Genomic DNA, 17,424 nt, shown 5'->3' on the forward strand with positions numbered 1-17,424 from the left:
ACAGTGGGTGGGTGCCCTCCACCAGGGAAAGCTGAGCCCGTGGGCAGGGGGGGGCGTGCCACAGCCAGAGGGGCCTCACCCCACATTAGCCATGAGGGGAGATGGAGACAAGCCTGCAGCCGGGAAACATCATGGGCCCAGACAAATGCAACGCAGCCCCCTGCGTACGGTTCCCCCAGCTAAACCCCAGCCTAGTCGGGCCGCATTCTATCCCAGCCCCCGGCCGAATGCCAAGCTGGGTTTGGTACTTGGCTGGGTCCCGTACTGGGGCTGCTGCTGCGGTTAGAGGGACGCAGCAGGATAGCGGGAGGGGCTCATACAGGCCAGACAACAAATGTCTCCTTCCACCTGCAGGCACAGGCCAAGGCAGGAGAAAAGGCTGGGGGGCAGCAGCCTGGCCCCAGACCCCACAAGGGTCAGAGATGCCATGATGCCCAAGGTGCCGCCCTCCAAGCTTCCAGCACAGGGCTGCTCCAGCAGCTGGACAGCTCAGGCTCTGCCCTCTGAAATGCCAGACACAGCCACAGCTGTGGGGCTGGGATGCTGGAATCCCACCCTGGCAGTGGGGTTGACTCTCCTGACCTCACCTGGCCCCCCAGGCTCTAGTTACAGGAACCATCATTGCCCCAGGGCCCGTTGGGGGCTGGGGAAAAGCACTGGCCCCTGGCAGCAGGGCCCACCGCAGGCCAGACCCAGCCCAGGGAGAGCCAGGACCGGCTACTCAGTTCTGCCCCGTGCTGGGTGAGATGCCTGCTTCACATGGGCTGGGGAGTCCTGACACAGCTGGGGCAGCTCCCTCTGGGCTGGGGGGCAGGCCCCTGGGAAGCAGGGAACAGGTGGGTTGTGGGAACAGCAGTAGGGGCTTTAGCAGCTGTGAAAAGCTGGCTGGGGCCCCCTGGGGGACAGAAGCCCTCCCCCCGCACAGGGCCAGAGAAGTGGCACCAGCTCCCTCCCCAGGCCCAGGCCTTGCTGGTGGAACCAGCCCCACGCTGCCCTGTGGGGCAGGCCAGGAAAGCCCCAGGTTGGAGCAATGGAGCTCTGCTAACCCTCGGCTGGGCTGGCGCTCGGAGCCAGGCTGCAGGGGCAGCTCCAGGCCTCAGCCCAAAGCAGCGAGTGGCCAGGGAGGTCAGGTTACCAGCCTGCGCTGGCTGCTGGGCACTAGGGGCAGCATTTGAGCACCTACCTTCCAGGGCTACGCTGTTCTGGGCTGGGGCCAGCTGCTGGGACCGTCCTCGCAGCCCCTGCCCCATTCAAACCAGCCCTTCCCTGCTAGCCAGGGACCCAGAGCCTTGGGAAGGGTAATGGCGCCCTCGTGTGGCCATGTGGGAAATGGCGCCTAACCAGCATGCCTGGGGGGCTCACAGCGCTACTCAGGGCCTGGCTGCCAACCTGCAGGAGGGGCTGTGCCCCCCCACAGAACCACACCTCAGCTGAGGATCTGAACCCCAGGGCCCCTCCCTGGCAGTGGGGTACTGCCCCCCCCCCCAGGCCGGGGCTGCATCCTGCCCGCTGGCGCCTCTGACATACGGGGGGGAAGCCGTTTTGTTAATAAAAACATTTATTTTGCATTTTGTACAGAGCCACCCGAAGGCTGCGCCAGGCCGCAGCCGGAGCCCGCCCAGCACCCGGGGGGCGGTTAGGGGACAGGGGCATTCACACAAACACACACGGAACCAGGGCAGGGGAGGAGTGTATCGCATCCTTCCTCAGGAGAAAGGGCAGGAGCCAGCTTCATGTCTGCACTGCAACTGCTCAAAAGGCAGCTAGCCACACTACCCCATGGCTACTGCCTGCTGCCCAGGAACTCACATCCTGGCTAGCCCGGGCCAACCCCCACAGCCCCCCCGGCTCTGGCCCAATCGCAGCCTTTCCCCTCCCCTGCCCCCCTCTCTCCCAGGCAGCAATGGGGCTCGTGGGCAGGCCTGGCCCCTGCTGGGAGCAAGGAGCTGAGTGGGCAGGCTCTAGGGGGTGGGATGAGAAAGGGTCCATCCCCCTGGTGTACAGCAAGGATGGCCCCTGGCTCCAGCAGCCCAGACCCTCCCCTGGGGAGGAGGAAAAGCCCAGAGATGCCCTGGCCCACGGCAAAGGAAGAGATTCAAGCGTTCACACGCCAACACCGCCCCCAGCCGGCTCTGGCTCGGCTAAGTGCGCAGGAGGAAGCTGCTTTGCTCTGGGCCTAGGAGCGCAGCTGGCTGGGGGGACGAGGCAGCGCTCAGCACAGTACAGGATCCTGCCCGGCGGGACAGAGCAGGCTCACCTAGAAAGCCGTGCTGGGGGAGGGGGGGAGTCCCAGGGGAGCTGCTGGGCTCTGGTTGGCTCAGGAGTTTAACAGCGGTGCCGCTAATGGTGGCAGAAGGGATGGGAAGGGGACTGATTGTTTTAATCTTAATTTACACCATAAATAACCTGAAACTTATGGTCAGTGCCTCAGAGAAAGGTTTAATTCTAGCTGCTGGCCAAGGCCCTTGGAAGGGAAAAACGTACTGTCTCTTTAAACGGCTCCCGGACAGCTGGCAAGCGCGGGCTCCCCCCCAATCCCTTCCTTTACCCCGATTTGAAGCCCACGAGCTGCATGAGGCCGTCCGTGCTCATGGACTTGGGTCTCTCCAGCGGGAAGCCGAGCGCCCGGCTCCAGATGAGCTGGGCCAGGACGCCCAGGGCCCGCGAGACGCCGAACAGGACGGTGTAGTAATTCATCTCCTTCATGCCGTAATACTGCAGGGGAGAGGAGCGGGGCAGGGGGTTAGGCCAGTGCCGAGCCCCCCAGAATCTGCTCAGGGCCTGGGGAGTGGCTGGGCTCTTCTGGCCCCATGGGGCTCGGAGTCTCAACTGCTGAGCCTGGGGAGGGCGAGCTGGAGGGGCTGGGTCAGAGCAGGGCCCTGAACGGGATTGCCCAGCCAGACCTGGCTCGGGGGGGGGGGGGGGGGGGGGGCGTCCAGGCCACAGGCCCCCTCCCTCACTAGCAGCCCCCGGGGGCCAGCCTCAGGCCAGCACCTTACCTGCAGCAACACCCCGCTGTGCGCGTCCACGTTGGGCCAGGGGTTCTTGGCCTTGCCCTGCTCCAGGAGCACGTTAGGGACGATCTTGTACAGCTGCGCCACCAGTTTGAACATGGGGTCTTTGGGGAGGTGCTTGAGGGCGAACTCCCTCTGGCAGGTGTAGCGCGGGTCTGTCTTCCTCAGCACGGCGTGGCCGTAGCCAGGGACCACCTGCGGCGAGAGGCAGCCTGGGGTTAGCACAGGTGGGAGGGGGGTTCCAGACCTGCTTTCCTGGGGAGGCAGCCGCCCAGGCTCACTGCTGCTCCCGGGGGACTCACCCGGCCGGAGTTCAGCGTGTTCCAGATGAAATCTCGCAGCTTCTCATCAGGCACGTCCTGGCCCAGCTCCTTCTGCAGGTTGGTCAGCCACACCAGCACCTCCTGCGAGACGTGCCGAGAGAGGGCAGGGGGGTGAGGCCAGGGCTGTGTCCCCCTCTCCCCACCCCCACCACGCAGGCACCGCCCCCCCTACCTGATTGGCGAGGCCGTGCAGTGGCCCGGCCAGGCCGTTCATGGCTGCGGCGAAGGCGAGGTACGGGTCCGAGAGGGCACTGCCCACCAGGTGGCTGGTGTGGGCGCTGACGTTCCCGCCCTCGTGATCACTGCGGAGAGGAGACTGTTAGTAGAGTGCAGCAGCCGACCTGCTGCCCGAGCTGGGGGGCTGCCAGCCTGCCCGGCCGATTCAGGGAGCAGCTTTGGAGGGTGGGGGGCTGCTGTGGGACGGGGAGGCTGGATCCAGCTCCCCTGGAAGGCAGCTGCAGCCTTCAGAGCCCGCCCCGGTTCCACCGCGGCCTGTGAACTGCGGGGGGCTCAGGGCCTGGCATGCTGAGCTCCGCCGACCAGGGCAGGGGCTCCCCTCTGCACTGTTTGCAGGGCTCTGGAGTTCCGGCCACCTCCTCCCACACAGGGACGCTCCTGCCTCTCCCCAGGGCGTCCCCGTGCAGCAGGCACCACGCCAGCCTCGCTCCTGGCCGCAGCCCCACGCGTGGTTTGCACCTGTGGATGGTGAGGTAGAGCCGCATGAGCTCGATGAACTGGGGGTCGCTGTAGCCCAGCATGTTGGTAAAGTTATGGGACCAGTCCAGGCCCGGGTCGATGGCCCCAATGCTGCTGCCCTCACGGTACAGGTTGCGGTAGATCTTGGCGGCAATGCAAGGCAGCTTGGCGATCAGGTCCATGGAGTCCTCATAGATGAACTGTGGGCACAGGGGAGAAGGCAGGCTGCTCACCGAGGGCAGGAGCCCGGCTTGGCCAGGGATCCCCACCTCCCTCCCGCTTTGATCCGGGCCTGCCCAGCAGCGCAGCATCCCCGGGCTGTTCACAGCCACACAAGCAGAGCAGAGGGACTGTGCGCCCTCCCGGCTGCGCACAGGGGTTGCTGTTTGAAGGCTGCCTTGTCCCACCCGCAGAGGTGGCTGCATTTCAGTGACGCGACAGCCCATGTCTATTGTGGGGGGTTAAATCCCAACACATCCCAGTGCTCTGAGCAGGAAATGGAGAACCAGGCTCCTGACTGCGCCACCCTGGGTGAGCAGATCGCTTTACCCATCTGTAGGCTGGGGGAGGGGAGGTGCCAACCGTGCCAGGTGCAGGGGAAATTGGGTAATTCGGACGGACTGTAACAGGCAGGGAAAGCTACTAGAGAGCAGCGAGGAGGAGAAGCCGCAGACCCAGCCACCTAGACAGCAGGTGTCTCTCCAGCATGGGCTCCAGATAATACACCGTTACACACCCAGAGGCAGAGAGTCTCCGCTCTGATGCCGGGGTTGGACTGAGAGGAAACCAGCTCAGCTGCCTTACAAGGACAGGTGCAGCCAGCCCTGTGCAAGCGTTGCTCCATCCTCCAGCCCAGCACTAGCCCATTGTACAGGTGGGCAAACTGAGGCAGAGGGGAAAGTGACTCTGACAAGGCCCCAGAGTGAGTCAGCAGCAGAGCCCCAGACCCACCCACGCTGCAGCACGCTGCCCCTCGAGCTTCCAGCCACCGGTGTCGGAAAGTCGGCTCTCGACGGCTGCCAGGCTGCTGGCCAGACGCCCCCCTAGGAGCTGCAGGCTGACCACTCTCCATGGCCCGGCATGGGCAGCAGGGAGCCCAGCTGGGCCTGGCCTTGGCGGGGCACATCCTGGCACAGCTCAGGCCTAGCCCCCTACCTCCCAGTACTTGGCCCGGCTGATGCCCTCAGAGTAGGCCCGGGCGAAGCTGCTCTCGCTGTTGAGGGCAGTGATGGCAGCGCTGAGCTGGGACATGGGATGCAGGTTGGTGGGGAAGTTGTCCAGCATGGTCACCACATGGGAGGGCAGAGCCGCCCTCTTGGCCCACTCTTGGGAGACCCAGTTCACCTGCAGGAGGAAACACCACACGGGATTAGCCGGGGAGCACCGAGGGGCTGGGGGCGCAGGCTACCTGCCCCCACCGGGCCAGGCCAGGAGCAGAGAACAGGCTGCAGCCGCATTGGAGAGGCCATGAGAGATCAGAGCCTAGAGCCCCCCCGCCTCACCTGTTCCTGAGTGGGGATGTCTCCGGTCAGCAGCAGCCAGAAGAGGCCCTCGGGCAGGGGCTCCTCCCCTCCTGGGGCTTTGGGCAGCAGCTTCTGGCACTCGGGGATGCTGTACCCGCGGAAGCGGATGCCCTGGAGAGAAGGATGGAGAAGGGAATCAGTCTCTGAGGACAGGGGGCGGCCTGGGGGGGGCAGGGCGGGGGAGGCCTTACCTCATCGGGGTCCAGGACAGAGGTCTCGTATATTAACCCCTTCATGCCTCTCATCCCGCCGTATACCTGGAAGGGACAGAGCCGGGAGGCAGTTAGCGGGGTTCAGTGGGCGCTAATGGCAGGAGTTTGCTTGCTGCAGCCAGAGACGTCTCCCCACTGCCGGGGAGCAGAACAGGCCCTCTCGGCACCAGCGCTGATTTCACCGTCGGCTGCCTTAAGCCACAGCTCTGCTCTCCCCTCCACCCCACTCCCCCGAACACAGGCCCCGCAGGAGACTGCTGGCAGAGATGCTGCTCCACAGGGATCCCACTGCTGCTTTGAAACCACCTGGCTGGGTCTCTGGCAGCACCGACGGCTGGATCTAAACCCCACATGCTCAGCTGTGTTACAGCCCCAGCCCTTCTCTGTGCAGCCACCAGGCTGCGCCGTATGACCCAGGGGAGGCCTCTGGGCTCCCACTCTCCCATTTCCATTCCCTGCCGGCACAACGCCCTGTCTCACGCTGAGCTCGCTAAGGACGGAGCAATCGCGCCTCGATTTCCAGGCACAAAGCGACCGCCAGGACAGAGTGCCCAGCCCAGAGCAGTGCATCTGGGCCACTGCGAACCAAGGGGCCTTCCCCACTGCTTCGAAGCAGCTACTGGCCACTGCCAGGGCAGAGCACCAGATCAGACACCCCAGTGGGCCCATCCAGGGAGAAAGGGAGCCTGTGGAATTGATCCAGCTTGGCAGGGAGGGGGTGACACTGGGCTAGGCTTGCTGTCTGACACAGGGGTTTATGGATAAAGGTCACTCCCTCTAGGGTGAGGGAGAGAGAATGAGGTGTCTACGCAGCCCAGCTCCAGCCCCAGCCCCAGCTGAACCAAGACCCCACGAGCCGGCCGCACTCACCATCTCCACAGTGACTTGTCCAATGACCGTGTTCCCATACTGCTGCCTGAAGCTCTTGATTCTCGACTGCTCCTTGGGAATCAAGTTGGCAAGGACGTCTTTCAGGTTCTGTACATCAGGGGGAAAAGCAAGAGAGCTGGTGAGGGGCAGCACTGCCCCACGGCGGAGCTTAGCATCGCTAACCCTGGCATTGCTTTGGAGGGAGGGGACCTCGGAGCCAGTGAGGATCTCTGGTTTGTGTTGCACAGAAATCCCTCCAAAGGAGGCCAGAGCACGACATGTAAGCGACGGGATTTGAACTGCAGCTCTGGGATGTTTCCGTTTGGGGCAAGGACATGAGCAGCACTGGAGCTGCTGAACTGGAGAAGCCAGGACCAATTCTCCCCAGAGGCGAGAGGCAGAGGTATCTACTTACCGTGGAAGTAGAGCTGGCATGTCGGGCGGCGAAGAATATACATGGTGCATTCTGCAGAGACAGAGAGAGGGGGCCTCTTACATGTTAGCCTGGCAGTGACATGGAGCATAAGATCCACAGCCTGTCAGCGTTACGCCAGGCAGGTCAGTATCACCTGGCTGACACCAGCAGGGAAACAATCATACCAGGGTGTTCTCACAGCCCCCTCCCCCACATTTCCCTCTGTTGCAAGCAGGTGACTTAGACAGCACAGCTTTGACCAGGTCACTGATTGGAAGCCAAGAGCCGGAGTCAGAGCGGAAACGTGGAAGCAAAGCTCTAGTTCAGAGAGTTATTGGAGCCAGAGCAGTCTGTCCAGGAGGTGGGTGCACCCGACAAAACATTTAAATTCCGCCACCTCCTCTCTCTGGGTCAGCGATGCCAGGCCAGGAGGAAACCGGGCATTTCATTTTGCTTTGCCCAGGAAAACCGCTTCCACCTCTCTCCGTCTGGAGAGAGCAAACGAATCAAGCACGCTCCCGTTTCGGTCATGCCCGGACCACACCCCCAACCGTGCGTCAGTAGCATCCGCGCAATGCTTGGCAAGCGCTGGCAGGGGAGGGAGTGGGATTGTTCCTGTCAGTTACAGCTGCACTCGGCAGGTTCCCGAGAGCAGCATGAGTCATTCCTGGCTTGGCATAGGCAGGGGTGGGGGAGGGCACCATGCAGGTTTAGAGCCAGCCAATCCTGCTGGGTGAGCGGCCTTGAATACCTGCATCCAGAGCAATCAGATCAGGGAGAGAGACCGACCAGCTGGGTCCTTTAACTCTGGCGTGTACCAGCCGAGCACCCGAGCTCAGGGCTGCCCGTGGCCCGCGTAGGACAGCCCCTCACTTTAGTACAATGCAGACACATGCTTATGGAGAAAAATCAAAATCTTTCCCTCGGAGCACGTCACTCGGGGACTCAAATGCTGCCTTTAAATGACACAAAGTGGCCCCCACCACAAGGCTAGTTACATTTGGGAGCTGGCTAATGAGCTGCTAGGACACCGAGTCACTAATAATGCCCCCCCCCCCCCCACTCCTGGGGCGGTGGAAGTTTTCAGCTGTACAGCGGTGGGTTTATGCTGCTGCTATTGGGAAAGCGTGCCTGGGGAAGGAGTCCTTTTCTCAGGGATCCCGCCCGGGGCAGGCTTTCCAGAAGCAACCTGCAGTTCTGCACCCTCAGCTGCCCGCTAGAGGACTTGAGATTTGCAGGCACAGCCGGCACTTGACAGCCCAGTGCCACTGAACGTGCTTTGTGGGCACGAAGACGGAGACCCGCTGGCAGAAGGTGAATCGGGGCCTTTGCTCTGCTTGAATCGGAGGGTTGGTTCGTAGCCCCGCTTGAGCTGGAGAAGGCATCTCTCCTCCCAGAGGGCCAGGCCGCTTTTACTGACAAACGTGCACTTCCCACTCATCCGGGAAGCGCTAAGCGGACAGGTTTGCCGCCTGCTCTCGTGAACTTGGGGTTGCTGCTGGAGTCAGCGTTCTTGTTGCAAAACCACAACTTCAGTGCGGCACCCACACAAGTGAAAGCGTTTCGAGTTGGCCAGGCAATGCCAAAATCCTGGCCCAAGCTTTGTTCTCTGCGCAAGTGGCTCGGGAAAAAAAATCTAGTCATTTGTTCTGTACACAAACGGGCTAGTTTGGGATTCTGCTCAGGACGGCTTCTGCTGTTCCCTCCTTCAACAGTCTGGAACATCCTGCTCGCCTCAAGCGGCACAAGGAAAACGGCCAGGAACAGCTAGTCAGGGGATTTATTTAGCTGCAGGGAACAGCGGAATTATCCCAGCTATGCAAAGATCTCAACATGCACATCAAACCTTGCATGTGAAAGGGGGTCCAAGGACTTTAGAAACTGACATGGGATAACATCAGCTGCCACTAAGATCCACACCCCGAGCAATGTCGCTATCCCCTCCCACCCCCCGCCCCATGTAGCCAGCACTATGTCGGTGGGAGGGTCGCTCCCCTTGCCATAGCTACCGCCTCTGTCGGCGGTATGGCGTCCTACAGCTGCGCCGATGCAGCATTTTAGTGTAGACTTGCCCAAAGAGGGAACCACTTCTGGGGTGGAAAACAGCACCTGGGTCACAGCACACAAGAACTTTCGCACAGAGGTTAGAGATGGAAAACTGGAGCCCCCGAGTCACATTCATAGATTCCAAGGCCAGAAGGGACCATGGATCGTGAGCTCCGGCAGCACAGCAGCCAGAACGCTGCCCCACAAGAACTCCTAGAGCAGAGCTTTCAGAAGCTCCAGTCTTATTGCCTGGGCTCAACGTCAGGGGATGGCTACTGAGCACAGGAAGCCAGGCCTTATGGTTGGCTTGCAGGGGAAAGTGGCATTTTCCCAGCCTAACTAGTCTAACAGGTTTTCCCTTGTAGCCAGCCCAGCAGGTTCTGCATGTGAAGGAGCGTGCCCTGGGGCAGTGGGGGCCCCCCACCAAGTCACAGTCCTTGGAGGTCTCCCAGCCAAAGCATTAACCTCTCCCAGCCCCAGCCTGAGCACTGGTAGATGCTTTGCAACGTGGGGGGAAATGGACAAATCGGCCACTCCCAAAACGAGTTCAGAGCTGCAGGCAGGGGCTCACGCTGACCGTTCAGAACAGCTCGCACCAAGGTTTGCCCTCTCCAAGGTCAGCGAGGGTCTGGAGCTTATCTGTTCTCGGGCCCAAGAGAACCTCAGGAAAGAGAAGCAGCACTTCGGGATGCATCCAGAAACCCTGCGCTGAAGCGGATATTGAGATCACGTGGTGGGTCAAGTCAGGACTCCAAAGTGGGTCGTGACTGCATTTTAATGGGGTCACCGGGGCCAGCATTAGATCTGCTGGGGCCTGGTGCTGAAGCGTGAGCCCTGCTGGCAATGGGGCTGGGGCTCTCCCCCCCGCATCATGCAGTAATGTGTGTTGTACGAAGGGGGGCGTGGTGCATTGGACCTTGGGAACCCTGCTCTAGGCGGGGAGAGGAACAGAGTCTAGCCTCCGCTGGGCTATAAACAGAGCAAGAAGATGGAAGCTGCGAGTTTCACACTGTGCCCATCTCCTCTCCCCACTGCAGGCCAGGGCTGACCCGCCTACACGCTGCTTTTCTGTTGTACTGACAGACCAAGTGGGGGAGGGGGGTGACTGGTATCACCTATTTCCTTCGGTGCCAATCTCCCCGCAGCGTGGATGCAGTCAGACTGAGAAGCAAACCTCAGCTTGAGCGGAAGCACCTCTTAACTCAGCTCCCAAAGGAGGCATCCTTTCAGGCCAGTTAGTTTCTGGAAACCCAGGAGTCAATATCCAGCTGCTGTCAGTGCCGACCAGAAGGGTCTGATACCAGACTACTGCGAGTTGCCAGGAGGGAGAGCACCGAGACGTGGCAGTGTTCCCTCCCGGCCTGTGCCGATCCAGCAGCTGAGCAGGAGAACTCCGGCGGAATAACAGCCTGGTTTCCCCTTGGAATGGGAGCAGCTGGTCCCAGATCAGGTGCCCAGGTTCAGGGAGGTTGTTCTGAGTAAACCGAAAATGCTTTCAAACAAGTGGCGTGGGTCCCAGAGCAGGCCACACAGGTTATACAGAAGCAGCAAACATCCCTCCACTGGACCCGATGGCACTCTTTGGGGAATTCACCCACAAGGGGTGTGCGTGCGTGTGTGTCAGCAGGGGAACGGAAGCAGCTGTGACCCAGATATTCCCTTCTCTCTGAGACGCAGATCTCCAACTTCTCTCCTTGACTATGTTTGTAGCAATGCCTTCCTCACATCCAACCTTACAACGCCCACCGAGGTGCTCTCGCTCTCTCTCCTTACAGACGGGACGACCGAAGCAGAGGTGACGCGGCAGCGTGGGGGACAGAGCCCGGAGCCCGGCTCCTAGCCCAGAGCTCACCCTCTTATGCAAACAGGTGCTTTTATGTAAAAGATCAAGGCTCTTCCAGCAGAGAGCAGCCGCGCTGGTCTACCTCAGCCTGAAAGGCGTCCCACTGAAACACGCCAAGGGGCTGGAACTGACAAGCTGGAGGGGGTGAGGAGGGTCAGAGCCAGGAGACCGGATGTGTCTGCAGGCTATGCTAGTCACCCCTTTGCGCCATGCTGCTCGGGGCCTCCTGGATTTACATCTGGTTCAGTCCCAGCAGCAAAACCGACACCTGCAGACACTGAGGAGCAGATGGTTCCGCTGACAGTTCCGGGAACTCCCGAGACCTCCCACCAGCCTGTGCTTGCCTTGCAGAACAGCCCCAAACCCAAGCAGGGGCACGCTCAGCCTTGGGAGAGGGCTGCCACCCGCCCCTGTCAACACTGGCGGGGCAAGAGTTCCAGAGGGCCCTGCAATCTCCCCCGATGATCAAACGCAAACAACCAGAGAGGGAGCAGCCACCGGCTCCCCTCCATCCAGTGGTCGGGACAAAGAGCCGTGTCCCAGTCTGAGCCCTGCCCTCCCTGGTAGCACAGAACATTCACCCGCCAGGCGTGGTACAAAGTCTTGCAGTGCGGAGTCCCCACAGGCCACGCCAGTGTCAAGCACAACGTTACCCTGGAGACAACTTCCTCCTTGGGTGTCTCCTCCAGCAAGGTCAGGGGAGGGTGACCCTTGGGCTCCAGGCACCTGGGGGTGGGAACACCATATTGGCACAGCTAGTTTTAAACACCTTGCTGCTAGTTCCATCCCAGGGCTCCCAAAGGAGTGTCTGTGAGGGTATATCCACCCCCATCACAACCAGGAACGGCTGGTCAGGGCAGAGCTGGGAATAAAGCCTGGCTCTGACTCATTGCCCTAGCAATTAGGCAAAGCTGCCTCCTACCCTGGGTCAGCTGGTCCGGGAGCATCCCAGCTACTCAGCCATGCTGCAGCCTAGATGGGACAGACCGAGGCCCCCCCGCACCTCACACATGCACACCAGACAGTTGGTTCTGTGGAACACACAGGGTCCCTGAGGGACGACGCTGGCAGAGCTAGCAAGGGACTCGGTTTTTCCATTCAGTCCTGCTGGCTGGGAAGATTCGGCAGTTTCACAACACTGCTGCAGAGTCTATGTGAGCTGAGCAGATGGCACAAAGCGATCGACCCCCAATCCCCAGACTGAACTAGGAATGAAATTCCGCCCTCTCCCTCCACCAGAGCAGTTAATAGCCCTGAGCTTTGCTCCATTTTCCTATTCTCGTCCCAGCCAGATGGGCAGCACAAAGGAAGTTGAGTCACAGACGTCTCTCATTATGGGGGGCCAGAGTTGGCCCAGAATGTGTTCCTGTTCGGCTATCTCCCCACACCCAGCATCCTCCTCCACCAAAAAGGCCTCCACCCAGAGTCTTCTTTATTGCAAAGCTTTAGCCCTACGGCACAATGAGGATTGTTTTAAATCAGGGGTCAGGAACCTTTCAGAAGGGCTGTGCCGAGTCTTCATTTATTCACTCTAATTTAAGGTTTTGAGTGCCAGTCATACATTTTAACATTTTTAGCTCTCTTTCTAAAAGTCTATAATATAGAACTAAACTATTGTATGTAAAGTAAATAAGGTTTTTTAAGTGTTTAACAAGCTTCAATTAAAATGCAGATCCCCCCAGACCGGTGGCCAGGACCCGGGCAGTGTGAGTTCCACTGAAAATCAGCTCACGCTCCGCCTTCGGCACCCGTGCCATAGGTTGCCTACCCCTGTTTTAAATGAACACTGACTGACCTCCTTTGGGGGCAGTCGTTGCTGAGCCACCAAGACCTGACTGGCCCAGCACACTCCTCTCTCCTCCCCAGGACGGGCCCAGGGCAGGACACACCTGGAGCCAGCAGCAGCGGCCGGGCTGCGCATTGTACTGCAGCGCAGCAGGGCAACGGAAGGACAGAGCAGCAGCTGTTACCCTCCGAGGGGTTAAGCTGGGAAATTCAGAGCAGCGTTAAAACCAGCAAGTCTGCAGCCGGTTTTGCTCACCCCACCCTGCAAGTTGGCAGATTACCAGAGGAAAGGGTAGAGGGGCAAGATGGGAAACCTGTTTCTAACCCTCTCCACCGAAGGGACTGATTGTTATTCAGTGTTTCAGCCAACTCAAGAGCCACGTTGTTTTACGCATTGCTTCAGAGATTAAAGCAACTGGAGCCCGGCCTGGGGCTGGGACACAAACAGTGGAAGGAGAAAGACAAAGGGTTAATCTAGCAGGAGGGTCTCAGAGCTGACAGGGCACATGCCGCTCCCCACCCCAACAAGCTTCCAGTCTAGAAAGAGACTTGCCCTGCGTCACACAGCAAGTGAGTGGCAGAACTGGGAACAGAATTCAGGTTTCCAGACTCCTAGTCCGGGGCCCTACCCGCTAGCCCAGGCTGCTTCTCAGACATCAGGCACGGAACAAGAACCACGTTGCCGGTGGATCTCAGAAGCTCCGATAGCGTCACTGGACGTGGAACAGGAGTAGAAGGCAGCCAGGGACAGAGAGGGGTGTGTGAAATGGGACCACTTGCTGCAGACAGAGGAGTCTTTCCAGGCCTGGGGAGTGGCTCACTAACAGGATTAAAGCGATCACATCAGCAGGAAACATTCAGGGCTGTTATGGTTACCAGAGAGTTGGTTTCTGGTTCCAGTTTTTTTGTTTTAATTTTTAACCACAGATTCAGATGTCCCGTTTCTTCTCGATCACTTTTACTTGCTCTTGGCTTTATGACTCGGTTTTCTTAGGCGGCAGCACGGCCTGGATACTGGGCAGAACACCCCCTTGAGCGATGGTGACTTTCCCCAGTAGTTTGTATGGATGGCGAGCTGCAAATGGCGGGGGATGATCCTGGTTTTCTTGTTATCGCACGCAGCGTTGCCAGCCAACTCGAGAATCTCAGCAGTCAGATACTCTAAGACAGCAGCCATATATACAGGGGCTCTAGCGCCAACTCACTCAGCATAATTACCCTTCCTGAGAAGCCGATGAACACAGCCCACCGGGAACTGCAAGCCAGCCCGAGATGACCGGGACTTTGCCTTAGCCCTCACTTTGCCGCCTTGTTTCCCCTCGGCCAGACATTGCCTTTTAACTGGAAAAGCTGCAATGAGTTTAGCACATCAGGGAAAAGAGGAATTACAAGTATATCTGAGCTCTCAGTCCCTTTGTTTGCGAGTCCTGACCTGGACAATGGGACAGTTAGAACAGAGCCTGTTCCCCCAGCAAGGATAGGAGACAGATCTCCTAGGGCCACAGGAGCGTTCTTTGTACCCTCACCTCGCACGGAGCCTCGCACGCGCTGCTGGTGTGCAGGTGGCAGGGCAAGCCGCACAGTTTAGAGAGCGGGGACTAGGAGCCAGGACTCCTGGGTTCCATCCCCAGCTCTGCTGGGAATCCTGGGGTCAGATTCCATAATGGCAGACAGGGTCCGTTCACAGCTGGAACCCGCGACCCAACAGCTGCAGACAGCTTCTGACAGGGCACCTCCTCCCTAATGCAGGGCACATGCCTTTCACCACGGCCACGGAGCTTTAAGTCTGACTCTCTTAGCAGAGCCCTGCGACCTCAGAAGCCATGAGTCTGACCCCACGTCATTACCCTAGTCCAGATCCCGGGAAGGGTCATTGCGCTGTGGTGCTGTTGGCCATGGCTTCATTTTAGCCCTTGTTCCTTGTACAGATGTTTAAAGTGTCAGAGGCTGCCCTTGAATTTGGGTCCCCGGACTGATAACTCTCAACTGCTTGCTGGAAACATCACTTTTCTCTTCCAGCGCCTGACCTTTAGCCCAACACTCCCAGTGCAATGCAAGATCACGAGGTGAAAGCTGCCGGGCCAGCCAAGTGGCACGGTGTCATTTAACCATTTCCTGGCAACTGGTGATGGAACCCCACTATTGCAGTTCCAGGGGAGGGCTGATTGGTGGGGTGGTGGCAGCACCAGATTAAGGTCAGAAGGCTCATGGGGGAGCTGGACTGTACATGATTCAGTGGGCAGAGACCTTGCACACCCCACAGGCTTGCTGGCAAGGTTCTTAGCTTTCACAGCTTCAGTTTGATGCGCGCCCAGTCCTCTCATTCATCCCCTCCTACGCTCACCCCCCCACCCGAGCATCTCATCCCTCCCCCTCAATGGATTTCCACATTGCTAGGCTGCAGGAAGCCCAGCCACACTCTGACCCCAGGAGCTCACAGGCAGAGAGGTCGAGTCCAGTTCCCAGTTGTGCAGCCCCAGGTGCCGTTGTCTCACCGCTCTCCAGCTCCTCCAGTGACCTCCACGCCCCAGAGAACATGCCACAGGGAGGTTAGGGTGATCTATTTGTAGTGCTGCGAGGCCTGTTGGCTCTTACAGCACAAGCTAGACAGATGCGGGCGGGAAGGGGAAAAAAGCCAAAGCACTGAAGGGGGGAGTGACTGGCTCAAGGTCACAAAGCAAGTTAGTGGCAAAGCCGGGGCCCCTGGCTCCACCAGTGTCCTATATCCACTGGGCCAAACTGCATCTCCTGAGGTTAAATTTCCAGGAATTACGTAACTATTCAAGGACATGCCTAAGTGGGGTAGGAGAGGCGGGAGGGGAAGCCACAAAGCTGTGTTGCAAAGCAGAGCAAATTCAGACCCCGGAGTTGCTGGGCAGGTCTCTCAGGCCCACAAGGGTTTAGTTGCACAAGAACAGGTGAGGGTTTTACAACAGTTACTCAACCGCAGGCCCGGGTTTTTATCACCCATTCCCACATTCAGTTCAGCATTTAAAAGCCGCAAGCTCCTAATCAGGCTACACAGGAGTCGTCTGCACAGAACATGAGCTAATCAGGAATCGGATCCTGAGCGAGCCTGGCCAGAGCGGGGACGCTCCTCTTCTGCTGGGGCCTGCAGTTGTGGGAGATGCACGACCGGTAGCTGGCAAGTCTCACGTAAGTTCCTGCTCTCCTCACCTGCGATGCCTCAGCAGGCAAGGGCAGCCAAAGTATCCCAGCCTTCGACACTGCAGCCGCCTCCCTCTTTAAGAGACAACCCAAAACTACGGCTACCAGCATGCAATGCAGCCAGGCCACTTGGTGCAAGATGGAGCACTGCAGGCCTGGGTCTTCCTTCCAGAAGTCAGGCCTCCCTAGGGCAGCTGCAATGGGTGTGGGGGGGGGGGGGGGGAGAGAGAGCCTCCTGGCATGATGTTAACGTGGCCCTGAGACGGGCAAAATGTGGACACCTGTAACACAGAAACTACGAACATACCCACATCCTAAACCCAGCTGCATTCAGCCACTGACCCCAGAGCCGTCCAGTCACATCCTCACCCCAAACGCACCTGACAGTCTGTCCTCGTGCTCAGCACGCGGACGTCACATTCAACCACCCGACGCAGGCGTAACAGAATTAGGGGTGAGGAAGATGCAATTACTCCCAAGAAGCAGGGACACTCCTGGACATGTACAAAGATGGTATTTCCCCCTCCTTTTGCAACCCACTGAACACACAACCCCAGGAGAGACAGGATTAGAAGAACAAAGCTGAAGGATTTACCCCGGTCACCGTAAGCTTGGCTCATTTGGCTTTTGTTTCAGTCAAAGACTGAAGAACGTGCTAATTTTAGCTTTCTAGGACTCTGGTCAGCTGCTCGGTTTCCTCTGCTCGCTTGCCTTGGTGTACAGACGAAACTTCCCATCCCACCCCTGCCGCAGCCAGGTCCGAACAGCTCCCGAGTCCCTGCTTGGCTTTTCTGATCCTTGGCGATTAAACATGGCGAAGGAGCCAAGAACCACCACCCGGGAAACGCTGGGAGCAAGTCAGAATCGTCCCAAAATAAAAGTGCCACTCGATAAGCTGCCAAAGGGGGTTGCGATGAAACTCGACCGGCCGGGAGTCCGAGCCAGACGCTGAATGTCCCTTTGACCGGAGGGAGGGTGCCGTGCGGCTCAGAAGCTGCTCGTGCTCACCAACCCAAGTTGGTCCAATACAAGATAACGCCTCCCCCGCCAGCAGCCTCCCTCCAGCTCCGCGATTGCTAGCCAGGACCCCATTTTGTGGAGCCCAGGGAACCACAGCGCACAGCCCGGCTGGAGAAGACGGCGGCTGAGTTTTCGTGCCTCCGTTCGGCTCACAGGGAAAGTCGCTGTTACTGTTTTGCGCTTCTTCCAAGCGCCCCACCAAAGCCGCGGTGCTAGGAACTAAACTCTTCCACCCAGGCGAGGTCGCTCAGTAGTTACTGGGCCTGCGGAGGTCAGTTCCCCCCTGCGACCCTACATCCCGCTGAGGCTGCGTGGAACGAAGCAGAGCCTCCCCCTAAGGGGTTCAGGCACCCGGCTTCTCCCCCCACGAACCCTACATCCCGCTGGGGCTGCACGGAACGAAGCAGAGCCTCGCCCTAAGGGGTTCAGGCACCCGGCTTCTCCCCCACGAACCCTACATCCTGCTGGGGCTGCACGGAACGAAGCAGAGCCTCGCCCTAAGGGGTTCA

At 59.3% G+C, this 17,424-nt stretch overlaps 1 protein-coding gene and 1 pseudogene across 2 annotated transcripts; both read right to left on the bottom strand.

The window, feature by feature from the left end:
• Nucleotides 1-1,540: 1,540 nt before the first annotated feature.
• Nucleotides 1,541-16,171, bottom strand: CS (citrate synthase). 2 transcript variants are annotated; one of them, XM_075061040.1, is made up of 11 exons: nt 15,905-16,171; nt 7,054-7,104; nt 6,639-6,746; nt 5,748-5,813; nt 5,536-5,667; nt 5,189-5,377; nt 4,034-4,233; nt 3,510-3,639; nt 3,317-3,418; nt 3,000-3,209; nt 1,541-2,715 (listed from the first exon to the last, which is right to left on the bottom strand). In XM_075061040.1, exons 1-11 carry the CDS (start codon nt 16,004-16,006, stop codon nt 2,545-2,547), a joined length of 1,461 nt encoding a protein of 486 aa, XP_074917141.1. In that variant the 5' UTR covers nt 16,007-16,171; the 3' UTR covers nt 1,541-2,544. The 2 variants fall into 2 exon arrangements, with proteins under 2 accessions (XP_074917141.1, XP_032641411.1); XM_032785520.2 differs by having other exon boundaries at nt 15,884-16,021.
• Nucleotides 6,731-14,096, bottom strand: LOC142045984 (histone H2A.J-like; annotated as a pseudogene).
• Nucleotides 16,172-17,424: the final 1,253 nt, after the last annotated feature.

This window comes from Chelonoidis abingdonii, chromosome 26, assembly GCF_003597395.2.
Source record: "Chelonoidis abingdonii isolate Lonesome George chromosome 26, CheloAbing_2.0, whole genome shotgun sequence".
NCBI lineage: Eukaryota > Metazoa > Chordata > Testudines > Testudinidae > Chelonoidis > Chelonoidis abingdonii.

Coding starts and splice junctions, on each gene's coding strand:
- CS (XM_032785520.2), bottom strand. CDS start 16,006: ATGCTGGTAGCCGTAGTTTTGGGTTGTCTCTTAAAGAGGGAGGCGGCT. Junction 5,814..6,638: donor GACAAGTCACTGTGGAGATG/GTGAGTGCGGCC, acceptor TGTCCCTTCCAG/GTATACGGCGGGATGAGAGG. Junction 4,234..5,188: donor GCCGGGCCAAGTACTGGGAG/GTAGGGGGCTAG, acceptor CTGTGCCCACAG/TTCATCTATGAGGACTCCAT.